Source organism: Ptychodera flava (genome assembly GCF_041260155.1).
Source record: "Ptychodera flava strain L36383 chromosome 23 unlocalized genomic scaffold, AS_Pfla_20210202 Scaffold_24__1_contigs__length_23054250_pilon, whole genome shotgun sequence".
Lineage (NCBI taxonomy): Eukaryota > Metazoa > Hemichordata > Enteropneusta > Ptychoderidae > Ptychodera > Ptychodera flava.
This window is the reverse complement of record NW_027248278.1, coordinates 950,641-976,206: the sequence shown is the minus strand read 5'-3', so window position 1 is coordinate 976,206 and position 25,566 is coordinate 950,641. Positions and strand designations below refer to the sequence as shown.

General features: G+C 37.8%; 1 protein-coding gene across 1 annotated transcript in view; it reads left to right on the top strand.

Annotated features, from left to right (window-relative positions):
• The window catches only part of LOC139124760 (eIF5-mimic protein 2-like), a 99,432-nt gene that overhangs the window by 2,510 nt on the left and 71,356 nt on the right, over positions 1-25,566 (top strand). Inside the window, exons 2-4 of the mRNA XM_070690870.1 lie at positions 5,980-6,051; positions 24,713-24,889; positions 25,457-25,557. Coding sequence (XP_070546971.1) covers positions 5,991-6,051; positions 24,713-24,889; positions 25,457-25,557 — 339 coding nt within the window. The 5' untranslated portion in view covers positions 5,980-5,990. The remainder of the gene's footprint in view (positions 1-5,979; positions 6,052-24,712; positions 24,890-25,456; positions 25,558-25,566) is intronic.

Sequence of the window (25,566 nt, the reverse complement as noted above, 5' to 3'; positions counted from 1 at the left end):
TGCAAGTGATAGTGTTCATTTCTAAGTACTTGATTCTATGGCAGATTTTTTTAGCTCCCATAGCCATATGTATATATGGCAATGGAAGCTATTCTTATAGGCTAGGGAACTGTCTGTATGTCTGTATGTCTGTCCCAGTGTTTCCGTTAACGCAAAATCCTGCGTATTTTACGCAAAATTGTTCGGAAATACGCAAAAAAAATCATGACTGCGTAAACAAATACGCATTGAGAAATGCCGCCCAATGACACGACGTACTTGGCCCGCACTACATTGCCTGAACGTGGTTCAATGCAGGACAAAAATAGAACATATGCACCTGCTTGCAAGTGACATTTATCATGATATTGCAACATTTTAGACTTTAGCAGACTGCAGCACTTTATGCAACATTGTATTTCATCATCACAAAACGTCATGTCAATCAGTTCTGTACAGACAATGGCACTACAGATGCAAAAAATTCGAGAATCGATCGAGTCTATGTTGTTGATATGGTCATTACGTCGCATGTTATTTGGAAAGTGTTTACGGGTGACCATTTAGACTCTGTCGGGTTGCATTCTTGAGAGGTCCCGCTGGACTTTGAACAGTATCTGCTTTTAGTTGGCCCTTTGAAAACACTAATTTCATAGTCAGAAGGTCTTTTCTTTGAACATAAACTCATTGGGCTGCTCAACGATCATATACGGGACATGCATCACGGCATGGCAAACATTCATCTACACCTTGAAGCCTTCCAGGTTGTTGTTTTTTGTTAATAGAGCATGCGCATTACAGGAAACCCCCAAGTTCTACAGAAAAGACTGCCCAGCTCACTTCAGATACTGATTCTTATACCGTACGCATTTTGAATACATTTTACGCAAATAAAAAACTCAGTTGCGTAAAATCGTACGCAAGTTTTGAAATTGTAACGGAAACGCTGCTGTCCGTCAACATCAAAAACTCCAAAACCGCTGCACATTTCATCTTGATATTTGGTGTGTACATGGATGATGGGTTGTAGATGAGATTTTGTTCAAATGAAGTTGTCATCGCCAAAAATATGCAAATTAAGTGAAAAAATGTAAAAACAGTCAAAATTGAAAAACTCAATAACCACTGAGCAGATTACATGAAAAATTAGCATGTAAGTACTTTGGGCTGACCTGAAATGATTGTGCTTTTTTTTATTTTTTGATATTGTTGAAAATGTGCAAATTAGTGCCAAAAAGGCATTTTTGGTAAAAAATCTTCTTCTTCATAACCGCTGGTCAGACAGCTTTGATATTTGGTATACAGGTCCCTAGGGATAACCCCACTTGGATTTGTTCAAATTGTGATGAAATATTCAAATCTGTGTTTTTAAGGAATTTTTTTGTCATTTTTGGTCAAAAATTTATTTCATCAAAACCGCTCGTCTGACAGCTTTGGATATTTGGTATACAGGTTCCTACAGATAAACTAAATATGATGTACAGAATATATGATGAAATCTGCAATTTTGTATTTTTGGTGCAATTTTTGCCATTTTTGGTCAAAAAATGTGTTTCTCAAAAACTACTCGTCTGATGCCTTTGATATTTGGTATACAGGGTTCCTGGGGGTTCTCTTAGTGTGATATAGTGAAATTTGATGAAATCTTCAATTTTTGTATTTTTGGGTCAATTTTTGCCGTTTTTGGTCAAAATATTTGTTTCTCAAAAGTTACTCATGTGATAGCTTTGATATTTGGTATACATTTTTATATATAAATATGATGAAATCATCAATTTTGTATTTTTGCAGCTAATTTTGCCATTTTAGGTCAGGCCATCCTGAAATGAGCCATCAAAGATCTCAACCTTCTTCATCAATACATATGTCACAAAAAGTTGCTCTCTACATAACACAGCAGAGCTCTGTTGAGTATTGGGTCGCTTGTTTTTTTCAAAACCGCTGGTCAGACAGCTTTAATATTTGATTAACAGGTCCCTAGGATGACCTTAGTGAGATGATTTCATACGGTTAGGAAATACTTAATTTTGTATCCATGTCTATAGTAGCTTCAGGGACATTGGCCCTACGTTTAAGATAATGTTGTGATTCAGTAAGCATATGAAATGGTAAACTGTATTTGATGTTGAAATGCGGTAAAAAATAATGAGAAAACATAGCTGAGGTGATTTCAGCAGGTTTGGTTTCCAACAAATATATTCAAAGTTTTTTTCAATGTTAAAGAGTGATGGAGGGGGGGGATCCTGGCAGATTTTGAAAAAAATCCAAACAAATGTCAATAAAAAAATCAGCCACAGAAGGTTTGTCAAAAAGAAAAGGTGGTATAGTGGGAAAAAATGAATGTAGAATGTATCGGATAAAAAAGATGTTTCTCATCAATCTTCCAGACAACCCCCTTTTATCACATGCACAAGCCAAGTTTGTCGTCTCCGAACAAAAAATACGGGATTTATTCTCTGGTCGTTCTACGTCACGACAAACCCGCGTCTATGTCATCAATTTGGTGCGTCGGACCTTTTTTTGTCGATCTTCGGTGTGCTCGTAAATATGTAAACAAACAACATGGTGGCCGATGCTTCTCCCACGATCAAAAGTCATGTAATGAAATCGATATTTTCACAGACTACGACATTACTAATCCGAACAATGTAAACACAAGAGTGTACCGCCTGTATATTCCGAAGGAATTACGTGAATAATTTGCGGAAACAACGAACTCGAAGCTGGTCGCGTATACCGTGGGTTCCGTACGCATTGCAAACAGGGTCAGGCGCGACGTTTACAGTGTTCGCGCCGTCGAGATTCAGTCGATATTTGTTCCCGAAAAATAGCGTATCTTCTTCTGTGATAAATTTCTAGGACTATGCTATCTTTGAAATAGAGTATAACTTTGCGGAAGGTAGCCTACATGTAGACCGAGAGCTGTCATTTGTTCTACACACGAACGAACGTGAGCGCAAATGCATACGACGGACGCCTGGGAATGATTGACAACTTGTGCACAGCATACTGATATTTATTCCTAAAGTAGTTCAAAAGTTTAAACGCGGAATCGTCATGGAAAACTTATTTTATTTTGCAAAAAATAACGAATTATTGGCTTGTGCATGTGATAAGTATATTATTCCCTAATATTTTTCTTCATTCAGCTCGGAAAATACTCGTGACGTAATGACCGTGTCACCACTCGTCTTCGACTCGTGGTGACACGGTCATTACGTCACTCGTATTTTCCTTCGCTGAACGAAGAAAAATATTAGGGAATAATATCTAATTATCAAATGGTATGCTCCTGATGTATTTTTGTGTGCAATTAACCATGCAGTGTATTTTAGTTTAAGATGTCAATCAAGTTAGGTAAGGATTTGAAAGGAATAGTCAAGTTCACCACAGTTAAATTTCATAACTTTATTTCTTGTGTCATCATCCTTGTGTAATTGGTTAAGTTTGTAAGTTGCTCCAGATGTGGATGTACCAGCTGTTCTGGAAGAAAACAATGTTTACTTTTCCCTATAGGGTTTCTGAGTTAATGATTGTATGTTGAAATCTCTCCATGTATCTGGTGCATGGGCAAAATGTAAATATTAGTTGCATGTTATGTATTTCAGTCTATGTCAAATATTGCAAATGAAAAATCAAGAACAGTTTACTGTGTGCTTGTAAAAGATAACATATTTGTCAATACATAAACTGCCTTGCAGATTGATTGTCTTAAATATTATCACAGAAGTAGAAAATGAAAAGAAACTAATCAAATTGCTGTAACATATTCACTCTCAGTGTCTGTAGGCCTATACTTAACTATTTTATCATTACATTCAGCTTTTTGTTATATCTTTATCACTCTCCATGGGCCAAGGCACACTTGGGGTCAATGTCATCACTATGTGCCAGTCTGTGAATGTCAGTCTGTCTGAATGTATGTCCATGTTTCATACAATTGTTGGTTTGTTTTGATAACTATATGGGAGCGAACAGTGATATTGTCACTATTTTTTCTCTTCCCAATATTTGAAGTTCATTCTGTCACAAAATATTTGACAATGAAGTATGATTACAGTAAATCACACTTAAACCAGAAATGTTCTAAAGAAATGTAGTGATATGCCATTTAACATCAGTTTGAATATCAGCAGGTTGACTCAGAATATACTAACAGCAAACACAGGCACACAGTCCATGTAGCCGACAATGAGATGCAAATGATATGCGGTTAAGGTCTCCTCAACTAACTTTCAGCTGCTTGTTCACTTTCTACTATTTTTATAGTATTTTATACAAAGGCACAGACTTATTCTACCTGCAACTTAAAACTGATAGTGATTTTGTAGCTCATTCTTGACTATTTTCCATAGTTTTGGTAGCCGGTAACAGACACTTCGTGTTCGTGTCGGCTACATGGACGATCTGCCCAAACACAGGATAGTGACACAAGAAGGGTTTTGCGAGTCCTAAGAATGAAAACATGCGTGTTCAAAAGTGAGAACTGCTACTGAAGTGACAAAAAGTTGAAAATCCTAAATGTTTTTTTCATCAAAAATAGCATTATTTCGGTAAAACTTATTAGATACAAAAAGCACATTTGGAGTAGGATCAGTGGTGATAGAAATGGCTGCCGTCCCATTTCTATTGTAATTAGTGTGGTATAAAATCTTCTTTTGATCACACAGAACTGTTGCCTGCAATTTTTATTAATCTTGGTTAATGCAGCAGATGAAGTTTTGGAAATTACAACCTTTTGATAGCGTTTTCGGGAACCTTCGATCATGAGATTCGTTTTTATCATTAACTGTCATCAGAGATTTTTAGTCCCCACCAAAGATGCAGTCAAGTGGGGACTTATAGTTTTGGTCCCATCCGTCAGCAGCCGTTCCTCTGTTACCCCTGAGCCGATTTTTTTTTCAAACTGTGTGCAAGGATAAAGTACTGCGGTATACATATGCACGTCAATTTATTTCACTATACAATCCAATATGGCCGCCAGGCGGCTATTTTGTCGCAAAGTTTTCAGACTTTTGAACCATAACTCTACTATCTTTGAACTGATTTCGTTCAATGTTTGTACACAGATAAAGTACTATGGCAAATATATGCACGTCAATCTATTTTCTGATATGATCCAATATGACCGCTAGCCAGCCATTTTGTTTCGATTTTTTCATGTTTTTGAACTAGATGTTGGTGCACAGATAAAGTACAATCAAGGCATATATATACATGTCAATGTATTTCATGATACAATCCAATATGACTGCCGGGCAGCCATTTTGTTGCAATTTTTTTTATTTTTTGGAACCATATAACTCAAGTATCCCGAAACTGATTTTGTTCATTGTTGGTACACAGATAAAGTACTATGGCAAATGCATGTCAATTTATTTTGCGATACGATCCAATATGGCTAACAGGTAGCCATTTTATTACAATTTTTTCATGTTTTTGAACCATAACTCAACTATCCCTGAAAAGATTTCGTTCACACTTGGCACATAGACATTGTATTGTAGTGTGCATGTGCATGTCAATTAATGGTTCAATGCGATCCAATATGGCTGCTGCAGTTAATAAATGTAACTATTGATCTTGCCATGGAAAACACTAACAGCCATAACTTTACTGTCCCAAGTACACAAACATGACCCCCCACAGACCACTATCATGTAATTTCCTAACATTTAACAAATTCACCCCTCTCCCCTGTAATGAAGCTACCAAGCATGTAATTCAATCACCGCAATTCAAACACCGTAATCCAGCGGGGACTGTGTCATCAGCAATGACGTGTCTATTTAAAAACCTGGTGTATTTTACAGAAACTAAAAACTTGTTTGTTTGAACACTGTTTCATAATATTAATAAATTAATATTGTCTTCCTAACAAAAGACCAGCCTCTCAGACATGAAACAAATTCTTGTTGTTCATGGATAATTGAATAACAATTATCCAATCACGTTTCTGTGGCCCTGACTATACATGAATTTCTCTTGTCTGTATTGTAGCTATCAGTTGTATGAGTCAGAAGACGCCCAAACCAACACTTACAGGTCACAGATTGAAGACCAGAAAAAGAGGTAAGACAGGATAGATTCATCACCACAAACCTCAAAGAAGTAAAAAGGAAAGGAAGAAGTAACGGCCAATTTGCATAATTTCTTACTTTGTTATCTGGTGTCTAGCTGCAAAATTGTAGCGCTACAGTGAGGCAGTCGATGATTTTTGGTTTTGCAACCTCGCTCACCAGTAGCGCTACATGAAGTGCTGGGAGCCGCCATTACCAACTTCTGTTAATGGCTGCTCCCAGAAACACCGATGCCCCACGTCTCAATGCTTATGGAACGCAATCAATGTGTTTGAACAATTCCAAACCCCATAAGCAACAAGGTTAGTGTAGTATAGTGTATAGTTTTCAGTAGTGATACATTGGTACAACCAAATGCAGTAAATGTGTAACATTTCACATTCACATGCCTCACCCAGTCCCAGTGCAATGCGCTCATTTGGAACTCTACAGGGCCATCGGCATTGTGACGCTACTGGTGAGCGAGGTCGCAAAAAACAAAACTCACCATCCACCTCACCGTAGTGCTACAATTTTGCAACTATCTGGTGTCTTACTCCCCTTATCAACATGGTTGGAACATGTTTTCCCATGACACCATAATGGATACCTAATAGTGTTCTCTTAAGTCAAACTGGAAGTGTGTTGGCCAATTTTCACAACAAAAGAGATGCAAATAGTTGTATATTTGCATTTCATCTTTGAAAAACTAATTTTTAGCTCACATTTGGTGTATGTACATGTATGTATAACAGAGAGAGCTTATAAGGTAAGTCAGTGGTGTCTTTACATGTAAGCTGTACTTTTCAGAAAACATATTTGGATCTGTCTCGTGTGGATGGCCATGTCAGATCTGTTGTCAATGTAATCAAAAACATGAAAAATGATGCAGGCCGTAGGTTGACAAAATTCCTTAATTCTCTTCCAGAAACTCCCTCTGAGGTACTGTATATGAAAATGCCAGTTGCAGAGATTAATGATGATATTGAGCAGGGCTCAAAATACCCTTTTTCAACCACATGTTCACTGGACAAGTCAAAATAAAAAGTACCTGTCCCAGTGAGAAAAGTACCTGTCCAAAATGGCATAATTTATTCTAAAAAACTATACTAGTTTCAATTCAATTCAACAAACTCATGCCTGTATCATATGCAAACTGGCGTAACAGCGGTGTCGAGATAGCTCTGAGAATCTCCCAATCTAAGAGATTTGAGACGTGACCTTAGATAAATCAATATGGCTGCCTCTTGTAAACAGTGATTAGATATTATCGAATTTTCTTTTACTTTTTTCTGACAGGTAAATGTCCAAATAATGATTGAAAACTATCCGTATTCAAAATTGTAAAAGGTATATACTGTAACAGCATTTCCGTTAACGCAAAATCCTGCGTATTTTACGCAAAATAGTCGGAATACGCAAAAAAAATCATGACTGTGTAAACTAATAAGTATTGAGAAATGCCGCCCCATGACACGGACGTACTTGGCTCGCACTACATTGCCTCAAGTCAACGTAGTTCAATGCAGGACAAAAATAGAACATATGCTTATGCACCTGCTTGCAAGTGACATTTATCATGCTATTGCAACATTTTAGACTTTAGCGGACCGCAACTCTTTATGAAACATTGTATTTCATCATCACAAAGCATCATGTCAATCAGTTCTGTACAGACAATGGCACTACAGACGCAAAAAATTCGAGAATCGATCGAGTCTATGTTGTTGATATGGTCATTACGTCGCATGTTATTTGTAAAGTGTTTACGGGTGACCATTTAGACTCTGTCGGGTTGCATTCTTGAGAGGTCCCGCTGGACTTTGAACAGTATCTGCTTTTAGTTGGCCCTTTGAAAACACTAATTTCATTGTCAGAAAGTATTTTCTTTGAACATGAAGTCATTAGGCTGCTCAACGATCATATAGGAGACATGCATCACGGCATTGCAAGCGTTAAGCTGCTACACCTTGAAGCCCCCCACGTTATTGTTTTTTGTTAATAGAGCATGCGCATTAAAGGAAACCCCCAAGTTCGACAGAAATGACTGCACAACTCACTTCAGATACCGATTCCCACCGACACCGTACGCGTTGTTGATACATTTTACGCAAATAAAAACCAAGTTGCGTAAAATCATATCCAGGTTTTGAAATTGTAACGGAAACGCTGCTATATAAATTTAAACTTATGAATATTTGCTGTAGTCAATAGGTTGAAATACTGGTTGCAGGCTGAAAAAACCTACCTGTCCACTTGGACAAGTACTTTTCAAAACTACTTGTCCCAGGCCAAATTTCACTTGTCCGGGACAGGCAGACAGGTATTATTTCGAGCCCTGTTGAGTATGTAACACAATCAAATTCAGGGGAGGATGGCATTATCATCAAAGATAACACTAACTTGCGCAAGTGGTTTCAGTCTTGCAAATCATAGTATTGGATAACTTTGTTCAGAATTTGGAAACAAGATTTCCTGAATCTAGTTTTCTGAAGGGTTTTTCAATTCTTGTGCCAGCAAATTTGCCCAAACCATCCTCCCCTGAATACAAAGTGTATGGTTGTAATGAAATAGAAACCCTGTGTAACTTCTATGGGCTCCCCAAATCCACTGAGGATGGTACTGAGTACCCAGCAGTTATTGATCCTAATCAGCTAAGAGATGAATGGCCAATTGTGAAAGAAATCTTAGTGAATAGCTACACACAATGCAATTTCCAAGAGACATGGGCTTCACTACTAGGTCCTGAAGCTTCTTTTCAAACATTGTATCCAAACAGCAAAGATAGCTAAGATAATCATTCCTGTGAACACAGCAGATTGTGAGCGGGGCTTTTCAAGGTATAATTTGATAAAAACTAAGGGCAGGGCAAGACTGAAAGTGTCATCTGTGATTGCTTTAATGGCCATAGCATTGAATACTCCACCACTCAGAGAAATGATGAACTTCAATTTCTCTAGAGAATTTCAGATTTGGTGTTCTATGAAACACAGGAGAATACTAAATTCCTCAAAGTCTACTCCTTGCCAGCCTGCAGACATTAGTGATATAATGACAAGATTAATAGACAATGTGAAAAATTAGATAGGTGGATACCATGTGATGGAGATGATTATCCTGATGATAGTTAAATGGACATTAGTTGCAGGTCCAAAGATTTCAAGTATAGTAAAGGCATCTTGTTTTATTCCATAGGTATTCTGCCTGTCAACAAGAATTATTAGTCCCCACGGACGAAGTCCGGGGGGACTTATAGATTGGGTCATGTCCGTGCGTGCGTGCGTGCGTCCGTGCGTCCGTCCGTTCACGCAGATATCTCAGACATGCTCTGGTCAATTTCTTTCAAACTTTGCACAAGGATAGTACCCTACCCCATACAGATGCACGTCGATTTGTTTCACAATGCGATCAAATTTGGCCGTGTTAGAGGACTTTTTAGTTTCCACCTCCATAGACTCTCATGTATAAGGCAGCTGTCCATAGACTCCCATGTATAAGGCAGTCCATAGACTCCCATATGTAAGGCAGTCCATAGACTCCCATGTATAAGTCAGTCCATAGACTCCCATGTATAAGTCAGCTCTGCATAGAATCCCATGTATAAGGCCAAGTAAAATAAAAATTTAGTTTCTCATATTCATATAGCAAAAAGGATGCGGTGACACAGTTTTTAGCCCCACGGATGAAGTCCAGGGGGCTTATAGATTGGGTCATGTCCCTCCATTCACGATGATATCTCAGATATTTGACAAAATGTCACGTGACCTCGGTGACCTTTGACCTCAAATATACATATTTGTCCATAACTCAGTAACCACAAGTGCTACACCCTTCATATATGGTATGAACAGTTCGTGTACACTCTAAAATAGGAGACGTTCAAAATATAGCCCATAAACGCCCATGTGACTAAAATAAACCAATCACCGTGTCGAAAACGTCATGCGGAACACCGCCGCCAACGTTGAGACGTACGTCTGTGGTCTGACACATGCACATATCGCGACTGCTCGACTCCGCCTATCGAGGAAAACAACAGAGTTCCAGCAACAGAATCATGGAACTTAAACATCGTAAAGTTCATGCCATGGACGGAAGACACTTTCACATGGTCTTCTAGACGTTTTCGGCTGAGGACTGACAATTGATGTAACCATCGGATGGCCAGTCATTTCATGTCTTCGTCCACGGTTCGATATAACGCCGGGAACAGACCTGTAAGCAGGGCAAAACGGCTGCAATACTAGTCACGACCTGTGATTAACAATGCTTCCCATTTTCAAAACCGCGCACCGTTGCGCACCTATCCGAGGGAACCAAGTGTTAGGCATCATTAGAAAGCTGGTTTTCTGCCCCTTTGAATGATTTAAGAACTAACTAAGTAAGCTAGAACTACGATCGTAAAACGCCGCAAAAATGAGTCGACTGTCAACGTTAAAATCGCGGGAAAGTGTGATGGCGATTTGCGTATTTCAATGACTAACTTCAAAATGACGTAACGAGAAAAATCTCGCACGTACCACCCTCCAAAGCTGCCATTTTAAAGTGTAGACCATTTTGGAGATATTTTCATTCGAAAGACACCGAATATCTGTCAACTGGGGTTAAAAAACCCGCCGAAAGTTGCCAATGGGTTCATTCCCGCAAAATCGTACGTTCACTTCCGCATTTAAAAATTTAAATATTCATGAGAAATTCCCTTCTGCCATTGGCCAATACAAAAGGTCATGACTTCAGCAAATGTCTCCTATTTTAGAGTGTACACGAACTGATGAAGGGACACCTTATGACGCCACATATTTTACCTCATTAATTATGTGCATATCTAATTTTGAGCAAGCCAATAGAGCTAGAGGTCTGATTTTTGGTATATAGGGATAACTTAGCAATGCAATTTTTTTTTGACAAATTGTCATGTGACCTCAGTGACCTTTGACCTCAAATATACATATTAGTCTGTAACTCAGTAACCACAAGTGCTACACCCTTCATGTATGGTATGATGGGACACCCTATGACGCTACATATTGTACCTCATTAATTATACACATATCTAATTTTGAGCAAGCCAATAGAGCTAGAGGTCTGATATTTGGTATATAGGGATAACTTAGCGATACAATTTTTTGGACAAGATGTCACGTGACCTCAATGACCTTTGACCTGAAATATACATATTAATATTAGTCCATAACTCAGTAACCACAAGTGGTACACCCTTCATATTTGGTATGATGGAAGACCTTATGATGCCACATACTGTACCTCATTAATTATGCACATATCTAATTCTGAGCAAGCCAATAGAGCTGGATGTCTGATTTTTCGTATATAGGGATAACTATAGAATAAAAATTTTTTGATCAAATGTCATGTGACCTCTATGACCTTTTACCTAAAATATACGTTTTTGTCAATAAATAAGTAACCACAAGTGCTATGTCCTTTATATTTAGTAGGATGGGCGACCTTATGACAACACACGCTTTACCTCATTGATTATGCACATATCTAATTCTGGGAAAGCGAACCGAGCTAGATGTCTGATTTTTGGCATATAGGGATTAATTAGCAATATATTTTTTTTTTCAAAATGTCACGTGACCTTGGTGACTTAATTTTTACCTTGATTATACATATATATGCATAACTCAGTAACCACAAGTTCTATACCCTCCAATTTTGATAGGATATTAGACCTTAAGATGTCACATCTTGGACATCATTTATTATCCACATATGTATTTCTTGGCTGGCCAATACAGCTAGAGGTGTGATCTATTTTCCCGATTTAGAACCATAACCTAGACATGCCTCATGTGTTTCAAATGGGGAAAAACAACATAGACCTATGTGCCCATAGATCTTAACATATACTCTCCAGTGATACTTCTTAAAGACCACATTTACCTGCCCCATCAGGACTGATACTCCCCTATTTCAAGTGGGGACTATGTCATTGTCAATGACTTGTTATTTAAGCAATAACCCCCGCCGCAGGAGGGTATACAGGAGATTTTGGTACAATGCGCGACATATAGCACGAGCTGATAGGCGAGTGCTATATGGAGCGAATTGTACCAAAATCGAGTGTATACCCGACTGCGAATGGGGTTATTGTTAGTATATTATTACCTTCTCGTGTCTATTTATAGACAGAGAAGGTATAAGAGTTGAAAACAAGTATGCTGCTGTCAAGACTTCCGTCTGTCAAGACTTCCATCTGTCAAGATCTGTTGACGTCATGCCATTGTGATGGGTCATATCATAAACTGGTGGGGGTGTTCATGGCTCAGGTTGAGGTGTGGGAGAACGATTTTGAGCCATGACAAAAATCAAAAGGGACTTAGCGGCATAGCCACAGTGTTAAGGTGGTTGGAAAGCCTATTTTTGCACCAATTCTTTTCTCAGAGTTAGTGTCAAATTTCAAGTGTTACAATCAAGATATTTGTTTCAAATTTTCAGGATAACTCCCTTAGTTAATATTTTGTCCAGAGAATATAAAAATTGTATATTTGCAGCCATGATTTTGAAATATGACACCAGTAAATATTAAAATTTAATTTTTCATATTTTTTTACATATTTGAATTTTATAATAATTGGATAGTATTAATATCACCAAATTAGTTATAAATATGTTGACACTATTTATTGTAGATTTGTACGGCAGGATTTGTAAATAAAATTTGTTTTTATGATTTTACATGGGTTTTTATATCAAAAAATTATTAAAAATTCTTTCAATTTTCAAAATGTGATTTTTCAAAAAGTACTTCAAATACAGGAAAATTGTGCCGTACAAATCTTATCTGTAACCTTGTTAATAGGCTGTAAAAATTCCATGTCCATATCTCATTTCAAAGTTGGATTAAATTGGTATACAATTATGTAGGAAAACTGTTATTCTGTCAAAAATGTTGAAAACAAGCCATATTTGCACCCCTCTTTTGAAGTCATAGAGCAGTTTTGTTTTGTTAATCTCACTTTTGACACCTCTTTGACACTCAAAGAATCTGAAAATGCATTTACAATAGCAGTCACTCACTCTGAATGCCAGCACCGCCTTGTCAAACTTTCCTGAAAAACAGCAAATAATGACTTTCCCTTTTCAAACATTTTATTAAAAGCTAGGGGACCTCTACCATAGTTAATACACTAAGGACTCCCCAACTTCTTCTTATTTGGTCAGTTTTTCAGAAGTTTTAACAGGCTATAACTCTGCAATGCCTTTGTGCCCAAACGTCTAGTTTTTTTTATTCCACAGAGAATGTTGACTACTTTTATATTTGAATAGTTTTGTTGAAATTTATAACTGACGCTCTAGCCTTTCCAACCACCTTAAGCCTTTCTCCAAGGTTTCTTGGTTGACTACGATCTATTACAGACTACTGAGCTGACGTTAGGGGTACTCACTTTGTGTTTGCTCACTCTGTGTGCGCTAGTGTTTGGTACTGAGTTGCGTGGATATCCCCTCATGGCCTCACGTGATCTGGGCCTGTTGCATAATCTGCAGAGATGATCATATGCCTCCGAGTCTGAAAACTGTCATTGTGTAAGCTTGTCGGCATTTTCCTTGCATTTTTTCTCATTTAATTTTGCAAAATATCGGCGAGTACCTCAATATTTCAAGATAACCCTTTCTTCCCAATCGTTTCCTGGAGTTTCAGAGTCATATGAACGAAAATGAGTGAAAGTTTTAGACAGGAAAATCGGACGTCGGCCATGTTCAATGTTTACAGTACAATCAGAAGTTTACGTGGAGGAATTAACCAACAAACACTGTTCATGATGCCCGCCCTCTAGAGGCAGACCCTCCTATATGAAGTACCGCATTTGATGCTTGTGGAAAGCTTGACCACACAATGGAGCATTTAAACTTTTAGAAAATGACAAACTTAATAAGAAGGTATTCAGAAAATGTCAAATACTGAGGAAAAATGCGCAAATATTCAAAATAAACAGGTTAACTGACTGGTCAGCTATAAAAAACAATGAAAATGTTAATGATCAAAAGTTTTTGAGATGCGCACATTTTAACAAATACAGAAATTATTAACATTATAAATATAAGACCAAACTATTTTTTCAGGGATGGGACAGGTTGGAAATGAGGGGTGAGAGACAAAGGCACTCCTATTGCTGCATGTGGATGCAGCCACACCATTTCATTTACAGCATACTTATTCACTGTGCTGTGTTCAAGTTCCATATTGTACTGACTGTCATACAAGGATAACATAAGCAAATCAAATCAAATTAGAAAAGGATCAATGCTGTTGTGTGGATTTTGCTGAACATGGCTGATTTTAATATTTCGCCCTATATATTTGGTATCCAGCAAAGGCATATTTTGATGTAAAGTCAAAATTAACTCTACATTGCTGACAATATATTTTACCGTTTCTGCATGAACTTTTCTTTCTAGCTCCGCTGTCAGCGACGCGGAGCTTATCAAATAGGTTGATTTTCCGTCGTCGTCCGTCGTCGTCGTCATCCGTCGTCCGTCGTCGTCCGTCAACAATTGCCTTCTCCTCTGAAACCGCAAGTCCAATTGCTTTGAAATTTTATATGCAGTTCACTTAAGGTGACCTCACTTCAGTTTGTTCAAATCGTGGTGAAATTTGCATATTTGTATTTTTGGGGCATTTTTTGGTGTTTTTAGTAAAAAAATCTTCTACTCTGAAACCGCTTGTCCGATTGCTTTGAAATTTGATATGCAGTTTGCTTAGGGTGACTTCAGTCAGATTTGTTCAAATCGTGGCGAAATTTGCATATTTGTATTTTTAAGGCAATTTTTGTCATTTCTGGTAAAAAAATCTTTAAAAATCTTCTTCTTCAAAACTACCAGTCAGATAGCTTTGATAATTGGTACATAGGTCCCTAGGGATGATCTATTTCAGATTTGTTCAAATTGTGCAGAAATGTGCAAATTTGCATTTTTAAGGCAATTTTTGCCATTTTTGGTCAAAAAATTTATTTCTCAAAAAGTACTGGTCTGATAGTTTTGAAATTTGGTATACAGGTTATTGATGAACTAAGTAATATATATTGAATTTCTGATGAAATCTGTAATTTTGTATTTTTGGGGCAATTTTTGCCATTTTTGGTCAAAAATGTGTATTTCCAAAACTACTCATCTGATAGCTTTGAAATTTGGTATACAGGTTCCTACAGATTAACTAAATGATAGTTATTGAAATTATGATGAAATCTACAATTTTGTAATTTTGGGGCAATTTTTACCAGTTTTGGTCAAAAAATGTGTATTTCAAAAACTACTCATCCGATAGCTTTAAAATTTGGTATACAGGTTCCTACAGATGAACTAAATGATAATTATTGAAATTATGATGAAATCTGCAATTTTGTAATTTTGGGGCAATTTTTGCCATTTTTGGTCAAAACATGTGTTTCTCAAAAAGTACTGGTCTGATAGCTTTGAAATTTGGTATACAGGTTTTTACAGATGAGCTTAGTAATATATATTGAATTTCTGATGAAATCTGTAATTTTGTATTTTTGGGGCAATTTTTGCCATTTTTGGTCAAAAAATGTGTATATTCAAAACTACTCATCTGATAGCTTTGAAATTTGGTATACAGGTTTCCATAGATGAACTAAATGATATTTTATTGAAATAATGATGAAATCTGCAATTTTGAATTTTTGGGGCAATTTTTCCTATTTTTGGTCAAAAAATGCGTTTCTCAAAAAGTACTGGTCTAACAGCTTTGAAATTTGGTATACAGGTTTCTATAGATGAACTAAATTTGATCTTTTGAAATTATGATGAAATCTGCAATTTTTACTTTTGGGGGCAATTGTTGCCATTTTTGGTCAAAAAATTTATTCTCAAAAACTACTCATCAGATAGCTTTGGTTGACATGTTCTTAGGGATGATCCTATGTGATACATTCAAAGTATGATGAAATCTTCAAGTGCGTATTTTTGCAGCTTATTTTAGCCACTTTTTTCTGGCCACTGCATCGAGCTATCAAAGATTTCCACCCTTCTTCATCAACATGTGTCAAAAATAGTTATTCTCTACATAAACACAGCGGAGCTATATCGGCCGCTAGGTCGCTTGTTTAAATTATAGTATATTAGTACTTCAAGCAGATTAACAGTTATCGTGATGTCAACCCATAGTTTTACATCACAAAGACTAATTCTGCCAATTTTTTTTGTTTTTCAGTCATTTTATAAATTTTGCACTGCACAAGATGATTGAACAAATTGCAATGTTTGAATTTGTAAACTCAAAGAATAAAAATCCTTTGGTCACAGATTAAATTATTTTTTGAAAAGAAATTTACTCTTAAACACTTTTAGCATATATACTTTACATGGTCATGTATTTCAAGGAAAATATGCCTATTAAAAACAGTAATTTCTTCACTTTCAATTTTTTTCAATACTATGACAATTATCAGCCATGGGGTTATACAAACACAAGACCAGATAAGCGTTTTTCATCATTTCCACAGGACTCTTTGGAAAATCCATTAAAAACAGTTAAAAGTGACTTAAAATGATCACTTGGTATACATTTAATTTACAGATGCCAGGTTGTGTATTTCACATGCACTCAGGTCAGTAAGGAAGTGCGTCATTACTATTTTGGACTGTTAATTCTTATTTCTGAATTATTTCACTTTTTTCCACATTGAACTATCTTTAGGCAGTTTATACTGTAGCTTAGAATTTTTTTGATTGATGTATTTAATCATCTTTTGGGTTGTTTGGGTCCATATCCCACCTCATGCCCCTACATCATCAACTATTTACCAACAACTCCATGCCAACAACCAATTACCTGACCTGGCCACACATTAGAGAAGGTACAGCGTCATTGACGGTATTTTATCAACTTGCGTGTATTTGTTGTCTTACTTGGGTGTTTTCATCACTCTAAGCGCCAAATGCAGAGATCGAACGTCGGAAATTCAGCGCCCGAGACCGAGCATTTTTAGCTCCCATAGCCATATGTATATATGGCAATGGAAGCTATTCTTATAGGCTAGGGAAATGTCTGTATGTATGTTTGTCTGTATGTCTGTATGTCTGTATGTCTGTATGTCTGTATGTCTGTCCGTCAACATCAAAAACTCCAAAACCGCTGTACATTTCATCTTGATATTTGGTGTGTACATGGATGATGGGCTGTAGATGAGATTTTGTTCAAATGAAGTTGTCATTGCCAAAAATATGCAAATTAAGTGAAAAAATGTAAAAACAGTCAAAATTGAAAAAACTCAATAACCACTGAGCAGATTACATGAAAAATTAGCATGTAAGTACTTTGGGCTGACATGAAATGATTGTGCACATCTTGGGTCAGTATCTTGGACTTGCTATTTTTCATGAATTTTTTGTAATTTTCTCCCATTTTTGGTCAAAAACTCTTCTTCTCTGAAACCACAAGTCTGATTGATTTGAAACTTGGTATGGAAGTGCATAGGAGTGACCTTTCCCAAATTTGGGCAAATTGTGGTGAAATTTGCATATTTTTAGTTTACACGTCCATAGACTCCCATGTATAAGGCAGATCTCCATAGACTCCCATGTATAAGGCCACGAAAAATAAAAATTTAGTTTCTCATCGTATTCATATTGCAAAAAGGATGCAGTGACACAATTTTTAGTCCCCACGGATGAAGTCCAGTGGGCTTATAGATTGGGTCATGTGCGTCCATCCGTGAGTCCATCCGTTCAAGCAGATATCTCGGATATTTTGACAAAATGTCATGTGACCTTGATGACCTTTGATCTCAAATATATACATATTTGTCCATAACTCAGTAACCACAAGTGCTACCACCCTTCATATATGGTATGATGGGACACCTTATGACGCCACATATTGTACCTCATTAATTATGCACATATCTAATTTTGAGCGAGCCAATAGAGCTAGAGGTCTGATTTTTGGTATATAGGGATAACTTAGCAAAACAATTTTTTTGACAAATATCACGTGACCTCGGTGACCTTTGACCTCAAATATACATATTTGTCCATAACTCAGTAACCACAAGTGCTACACCCTTCATGTATCATATGATGGGACACCTTATGACGCCACATATTGTACCTCATTTATTATGCCCATATCTAATTTTGAGCGCGCCAATAGAGCTAGAGGTCTGATTTTTAATATATAGGGATAACTTAGCAATACAATTTTTTTGACAAAATGTCACATGACCTCAGTGACCTTTGACCTCAAATATACATATTTGCCCATAACAAGTGCTACACCCTTCATGTATCATATGATGGGACACCTTATGACGCCACATATTGTACTTCATTTATTATGCGCATATCTAATTTTGAGCGAGCCAATAGAGCTAGAGGTCTGATTTTTGGTATATAGGGATAACTTAGCAATACAATTTTTTTGACAAAATGTCACGTGACCTCGGTGACCTTTGACCTCAAATATACACATTTGTCCATAACTCAGTAACCACAAGTGCTACACCCTTCATATTTGGTATGATTGGACACCTTATGACACCACATACTGTACCTCAATAATAATGCACATATCTCATTCTGAGCAAGCCAATAGAGCTGGCGGATGTCTGATTTTTGGTATATAGGGATAACTATAGGAGAGAAATTTTGTGACCAAATGTCATGTGACCTCGATGACCTTTTACCTAAAATATATGTTTATGTCAATAAATAAGTAACCACAAGTGCTATGTCCTTTGTATTTAGTAGGATGGGAGACCTTATGACAACACACGCTTTACCTCATTAATTATGTACACATCTAATTCTGGGCAAGCGAATAGAGCTAGAGATCTGATTTTTTGGCATATAGGGATTAATTAGCTATATAAATTTTTTTTTCAAAATGTCATGTGACCTCGATGACCTTTGACCTTGATTATACATATATATGCATATCTCAGTAACCACAAGTTCTATACCCTCCAATTTTGATAGGTATTAGACCTTAAGATTCACATCTTGTACCTCATTTATAATGCGCATATGTATTTCTTGGCTGGCCAATACTGCTAGAGGTCTGATCTTTTTTCCCGATTTAGAACCATAACTTAGACATGCCTCATGTGTTTCAAATTGGGAACAACGACATAGACCTATGTGCCCATAGATCTCAACATATACACTCCAGTGATACTTCTTAATGACCACATTTTCCTGCCCCATCAAGACTAATACTCCTATTACAAGTGGGGACTATGTCATTGTAAATGACTTGTTGAGTTAATGGTTGTATCACAGTATTGATATATCTAATTCTTATATATTTATTTCTTTATTTTTTCCATTTTATATTCTGAATAATTACATTAAACATATTTCACTGTCTCCAGTACATTTCATTTAAGTATTTTCACTTCATGCACTTTATCCCTTTCACACATGTTCAAATATCTGACCAGAGAACAAACACTAAATAGTCCAGGATGGGAGCTACAGTGTCATTGACGCTATTTTTATAAGTTGGGATTCCGTACAGGCACACAGTATCCTACGATAAATACGCATTACGTCCATATCGACATTGCATTTTATTCGCATGCAACACGAACGATACTTGTCAAAAAATACCTGCTGCACTCACACAGAAAATGGGTCAAGAGTTCAAATCAAAAGAAAAAAGTAACAATTTTTTTCGTAAATTTACATAAAAACAATAGTCCTGGCTTTTTTGGCACACTAAAAATAGATTTGTCTCATTCTGAACCGCATACCATCGCGACATTCAGTGGTGTCACAGTGAAGTTACAGGATCTATTTTTGATGGATAATTTGGACGTTATTTGTACCAGAAAACAAGCAGTTTTAAAATAATCCAGACTTGCGATGACTGCAACTGTGCTGAACAGTTGTGCAGATTCTGAGTGTGTTGCCCGATGCAGGGAGAGCTGGACGCTGACACTGCTCGTTGCATTTGATGTCAAATATTGTCGCAGTCGCCAGGAGTCATTCCGTTGTTATTTTGAACTTCTTGGTCTACATCGTTAGGACATCCTGATCTGTTATAGCCCAAACTTTGGGAAATAATATCTGACATACCGTTACTGTGAGGAAGTATCAATTTATTTGTGTATGAACGAATACTATCTTCATTTTAAAGAGCGGTACTAGGATATATCGCGTCTCGACTCCCGCAAAGTGCACGGTGCGCTGTCGCCCTAATATTTGTGTGCATCATACCGAAAATGTGCTGCTTCAGAGATGTCTTTCATCATCGATCCCAACTTATTTACACCAAGAGGTGAGTTACAGACCCACACTTTATCTGTGTATCAAAATTCGGTCTTCGGTCTTTGAAACAAAGTGGACTGTTTCGGTCTTTCTCGAGGGTCTATGATTTAGATAGGTACGTTCAAATGCACCGACCGGGCAATTTTCGAAAATGCTGATTTAGGGGCCCGTTTTAGCACTGCTATCAGTGCTAAAACAGTATTTTAGCATCGGTGGAATGAGCTCTCGTCCAATCAGAATGGCGCATGGTAGCATGATATAATATACATGTAATTGTGGATTTAATTTTAGGCCTGACTGAAATCCAGTTCACAAGACCAATGTACCTTTACTTTTCATTGCCAATGTAAAGTAAAGGTGGATTGGTCTTAACTGAATTTCAGTTAGTCCTTAAATTAATGATTTGTTAACTGCAGCTTGGATTCAGGCCATTCTACAGACTTTGTTGGCAACATTTAAAGGGACAAAGTCGGCCATTTTTCATAAATTTTGTTTGATACGAGATACTACTTATATTGTTTGACATGTTGAAAGGTACTGAATAAATGTGTGACCATGCATATATTCGACCTTGGTTTTAGACATTAAATTAAACCATGGCGAAAGTGAATTAATTCATTTTCGCCATGGTTTCATGAATAGTGTCTAAAACCGGGGTCGAATATATGCATGGTCACCCATTTATTCAGTAGATTTCAACATGTCAAATAATATAAGTAGTATCTTGCATCAAACAAAATTCATGAAAAATGGCCGACTTTGTCCCTTTTACATCAGGCATTTTCTCAAATTTCAATCTTCTTACCATTACTGTTACATTGACAAATTGCATACCCAGTGTTCTCCCTGAATCAGGTAACAGGGGCGTGGCGCCCTCTTGTAAATTCCGAGCGCCCCCTTGCCAGAAATGAAAAAGATTTATTTTTTTGAAAAATAAAACAATAAAATGTACGGGGGAAAAAAGTTGACAGTGATTTACAAGCAAAATGCAAGCTTGAGCGTCAATCCTGCAGACTGCAAACGTAATTCTCATCGATCTTGCAAATCTCGCGAGTTTGTGATGTCATCCGAGATCATAAGCCCATGTGCAACTCATTCATTGATGCACCGTCCCTCCTCCCTCGTGGGTGGAGGGACGGTGATTGATGGCAGCTATATTTGCATGGCACAGGCCGTAACGTTAGCCACGGTCAGTCCCTCCATAGGGGCCGTGCATTAGGTAACCGACTTAGCTGTATAAACATGCCTATAGGAACTTGAGGGTAACCAAGGACAGCAGAGTACTCTGAAGTTTTTATAGGAGGTTAGAATTTCGCTTGTGTATTCCTTCCCAAAGCAAAACGACCTATTGTTAGACTCGGTCGGACGTGTACGTGTATCAGGCTGAGAACAAATAAGCGTAAGTGTTATGGTGATAATTTTGACATCGATGAATAAATGTATGTCTGTCGCTATGTTTTCGTTTTCAAAAAATATAATCTTCATTGAAATCAGTGAACTGGAATAAAAGTTATGGAACACTGTCTCAGATTTCTTTTCCTTTGAGCTTTTTTATATGAAAAAAATCTGAAAAAATACTCCTCAAGTGCCACCAAATAACACTATTTTAATCTCTGTTTTTCAAAAGCTCCAATGGCAGGAGGGGGGACACCCCCTCCTGACCTCCCCCCGCGACCGCTAACGCGGTCGCTTGTGGTGCTTCGCACCACGTCTTCGCCCTCTTTTAACAAAATCCTGGGGAGAACACTGCATACCGATGGGCTCTGCTGTGTTCACAGGAAAAATAAACTGAGGTCTGGTTATATCAGTTTTTCGACACCGACTGACCGTCACTGTCTGATACAGTTGAGTGTTCAGCACTGATTGTTATGATATTTTTACAGTTGAGCCTGTGAGTGGTATTGTTGGTACTAAACCAGGGTTGTGTCAGATTTTCAGGTTGAGATACGAAATAAAGACATTGTTCAAACTTAACAAGTTCAAATAATTGTGTGTATTCATTTCTATGATCATTGTTCACAAAAGACAGTAAAACACTAACACTGGATCTTAAGAAACAAAAATACAGGGAATAGACCACTGCATCTCGAGTGAGAATATTTTTTTAAAGATGAGAATATTTTTTGCACAACATTCTCATTTTTGAGAATGGTTTCTGCCGACCCAGAGGAAACCCAGCTTTTCCTGCCGAGCGTCCTTGCCCGCCACCCTGCCAAGTCAGTAGAAAACCGCCCCATAATAGGTGCCTGCAAAAGATTGGCTTTCCTGCATGTTTTCCTGCCAGGCATTTTGGCAGAAACCACTCATTTTCAGGGTAGCTTTAGCCATACATTGTACTTATACGTGTTAGACTTCTATAATTTCTACATGCCCGTAGACGGGAAGGTGCTCAAGGGTTACTGCAGAAAAAAATTGAGGTCACTGGCTTTGTTTGCCCCAGGGGGTGTGTCATTTTATTGCCCTTTCATGCTTATTTTTTCAGAAATAAACTCCTCTCAGCACAAACATCACCTCGCTTGTCTGTTAGTCAGAGACCCTGGGGGTAGTGCTAGGGGTCGGCAGCACAGGCAAACCTGTCCTGTTTCCCCAGGGTAGGGTCAATTGAATACGTATCTCCAACAACTTGGCAGTGTAGCACAAAAACTATGTTTTTGCTGTTGTATTAACGACATGGCTGAGCCATTGAAGCACAGCTCCACGTAGTTTAGCCAGCTCATTTTTGAGTTGGCTTAGGAGTGTTACCGTTCATTACCGACTTAATCGAGCAGTCCTCAGTCAGGTACGGGTCTGTACCGTCATGGCTTGAGCTGCAGCTAACCAGTGATAACCAGTCACTACACCAAAGTCATCAGTCTCACTTTTGCGATGCATGGGTACAACGCAATATGCTTCCATTGTTCTAGCCATCGACGTCTCCACATGCCTGGTGGCCATTGTACAGCTAGCTGGTTTGCATAACAAAGGCAGTCCCTGCTAAGTGCAGGCAGTATCCCCGTAGCATTGACCTCATGTCCCCTCTTGAATTCTCCGTATGCAAACAGCATGCGTAGTAACCAAGTCGTCGGCAACAGGATACGTTTGCCTGCAAACCAGAGCCAATACTTCGGATGATGGAATAAATAAAAAATCCAAAGCCACGTCAATTGAATGGCACAGCCAAGGCGGTGAAGGACGTTGCCTGGCTTGAACTTGCAGAGCTGAAGCACAGCTTAATACGTCAGACACCAGTTTGTAATGGTATTTCCGAGTCGTTCATATTCGTTCCATCAGAGGAACAAGTCGAGCTGTCCCGTCAAAAATACGTTCTCATTTTCAGTCACGCACAACTGAATAAGTGACTTTTGTCTCGCACCATCAACACCATCTGCCAAGTAGTTTGCAAGTGGTAGCCTTTTAGATTAGCATTGCCCAGTTGGTCAAGTTCGGCAGCAATCTTTAAAGTGTCCAAGAGCCAAGTACGTCCAACTCCGTCAGAAAACACACCATGCTATCCTGCCAAGTCCGCTAAAAAGCAGTAAAAAAAACCAGCCCCCCTAGGGTGTGGGAGACTTGCAGACAGGTTTCTGCACATTTCCCTGGCTATCGACTCCCTGCGAACCCATCTCGAGTGGAAAAGGTGTTCCTTGTCAGAAAACCTGTCCACGGATGACCCCTAAATGCACAGGGGATAGCAAAACGTAGTGCTATCGACTTGGCAGGAAAGGGGGTACCAAAAAACGGCCTGATTTCCACCGAGTTGGCAGGGGAAAAAAAACGGTAACCAGTGCTTAGATTCTGGTTACACCGAATATCGAGGGGATTTTCACCGACTTGGCAGGAAAAGGGTTAATAGTGGAAAACACATTTATCAGTGTCAAGTTAAGGTTAATTTGTAATTGCACATGTAATGAACTTTCCTAATTAGAGTGATATACATGTATCCACAAATACTGCGTTAAATTTGATGAAACTTTGTACAGATTTTGATCTCATAGTGTTGTAAATACAAATCAATGACACTTAGTGGTATCATTTATATATATAGATTAATGCCAGTTTGCATTTACATACGGGATTTTGTTTTTAGGGTGAATGTCGAAAGTACTGCATCCAACTTTATGAAATATGGTACTGGTGATAATCTGTCAGTGTGAGTATAGGATGCAAAAATGTTTAGCAGCATCCTGTTGATTAAGTACTAATTGATTCATTTTAATTAATGACTTTTGTAATTAGTATGGCAGCTTACATTGGTTTTATGTTTTCACCACCATGGAACTCATTTTTGGCCATTAAGCCCTATCTGTATCGCTGTATTTTCAAACACAGACCTAATTAATGAAGAGTACTCTTTCCTCTTTCCAAGGTATTACAATGAAAACAAGTTGAAATTGTGTAACAATATGATTGTTACCGGGCTACTTTCTTACTATTCACAGATGAAAAGGAGAAATACGATCCTACGGGATTTCGTGATGCAATAATTCAGGGTATAGCTGATGCTGGACAAGATCTTGAGCAGATTTCAAAATTCCTGGATACCTCTGGAAGCCGACTTGATTACCGACGATATGCAGAAGTGCTGTTTGATATTCTCTTTGCCGGTGGAATATTGGGTATGTAAATTCAGAACAGTGTTAAATGAATTCACTTTTGAACAAAGGATGAAAACTCTCTCTATGGTTTTGTTTTTGAATTTACAAAATAGAATGGGTGCGGATGCTACCCCTTTCCTACCAAGCCCATATTTCACCATCAGGTCAAGATGGTTGAAATTAACCCTGAAAGTGCCGCGTCGGTTTATACACCAACGAGCACTTCCGCATTCAGCGCCACGTCGGTTTATACACCGTCAGGATCATTTCTTTGAAAGACCTCAAAAGGTTGTGAGCGTAACTGACCTGTATACCTTATATGGAAAATAAAATTACATATTTGAAATGTATATGGTATGACCTTACTACTCATTAATTTCTTCTGGCGGAAATGACTTTTTTAAAATGTGGAGAATTTCTATTAATTAAATGTACCTTCTCAATCTGAACAAAAATTAATTCTTATTCCAAGAAAACAATGTATATGAATGAATTTTCATCTGAAAGAGGTCAAGGAACAGTAATTGAAAAGCTGAAACATTATTATGGTTAGAGTGAACCATTTGTTTGATGTTATTCTTGTAAAAGCTCCTGGTGGAAGTCTGATAGAAGATGAGAAAGTAACACGATGTGAAGTCTGCGTGTTCCTAGCTGACAATACAGTGGAAGCTGTCAAAGCTTGGGAACAGGTGAGTAAG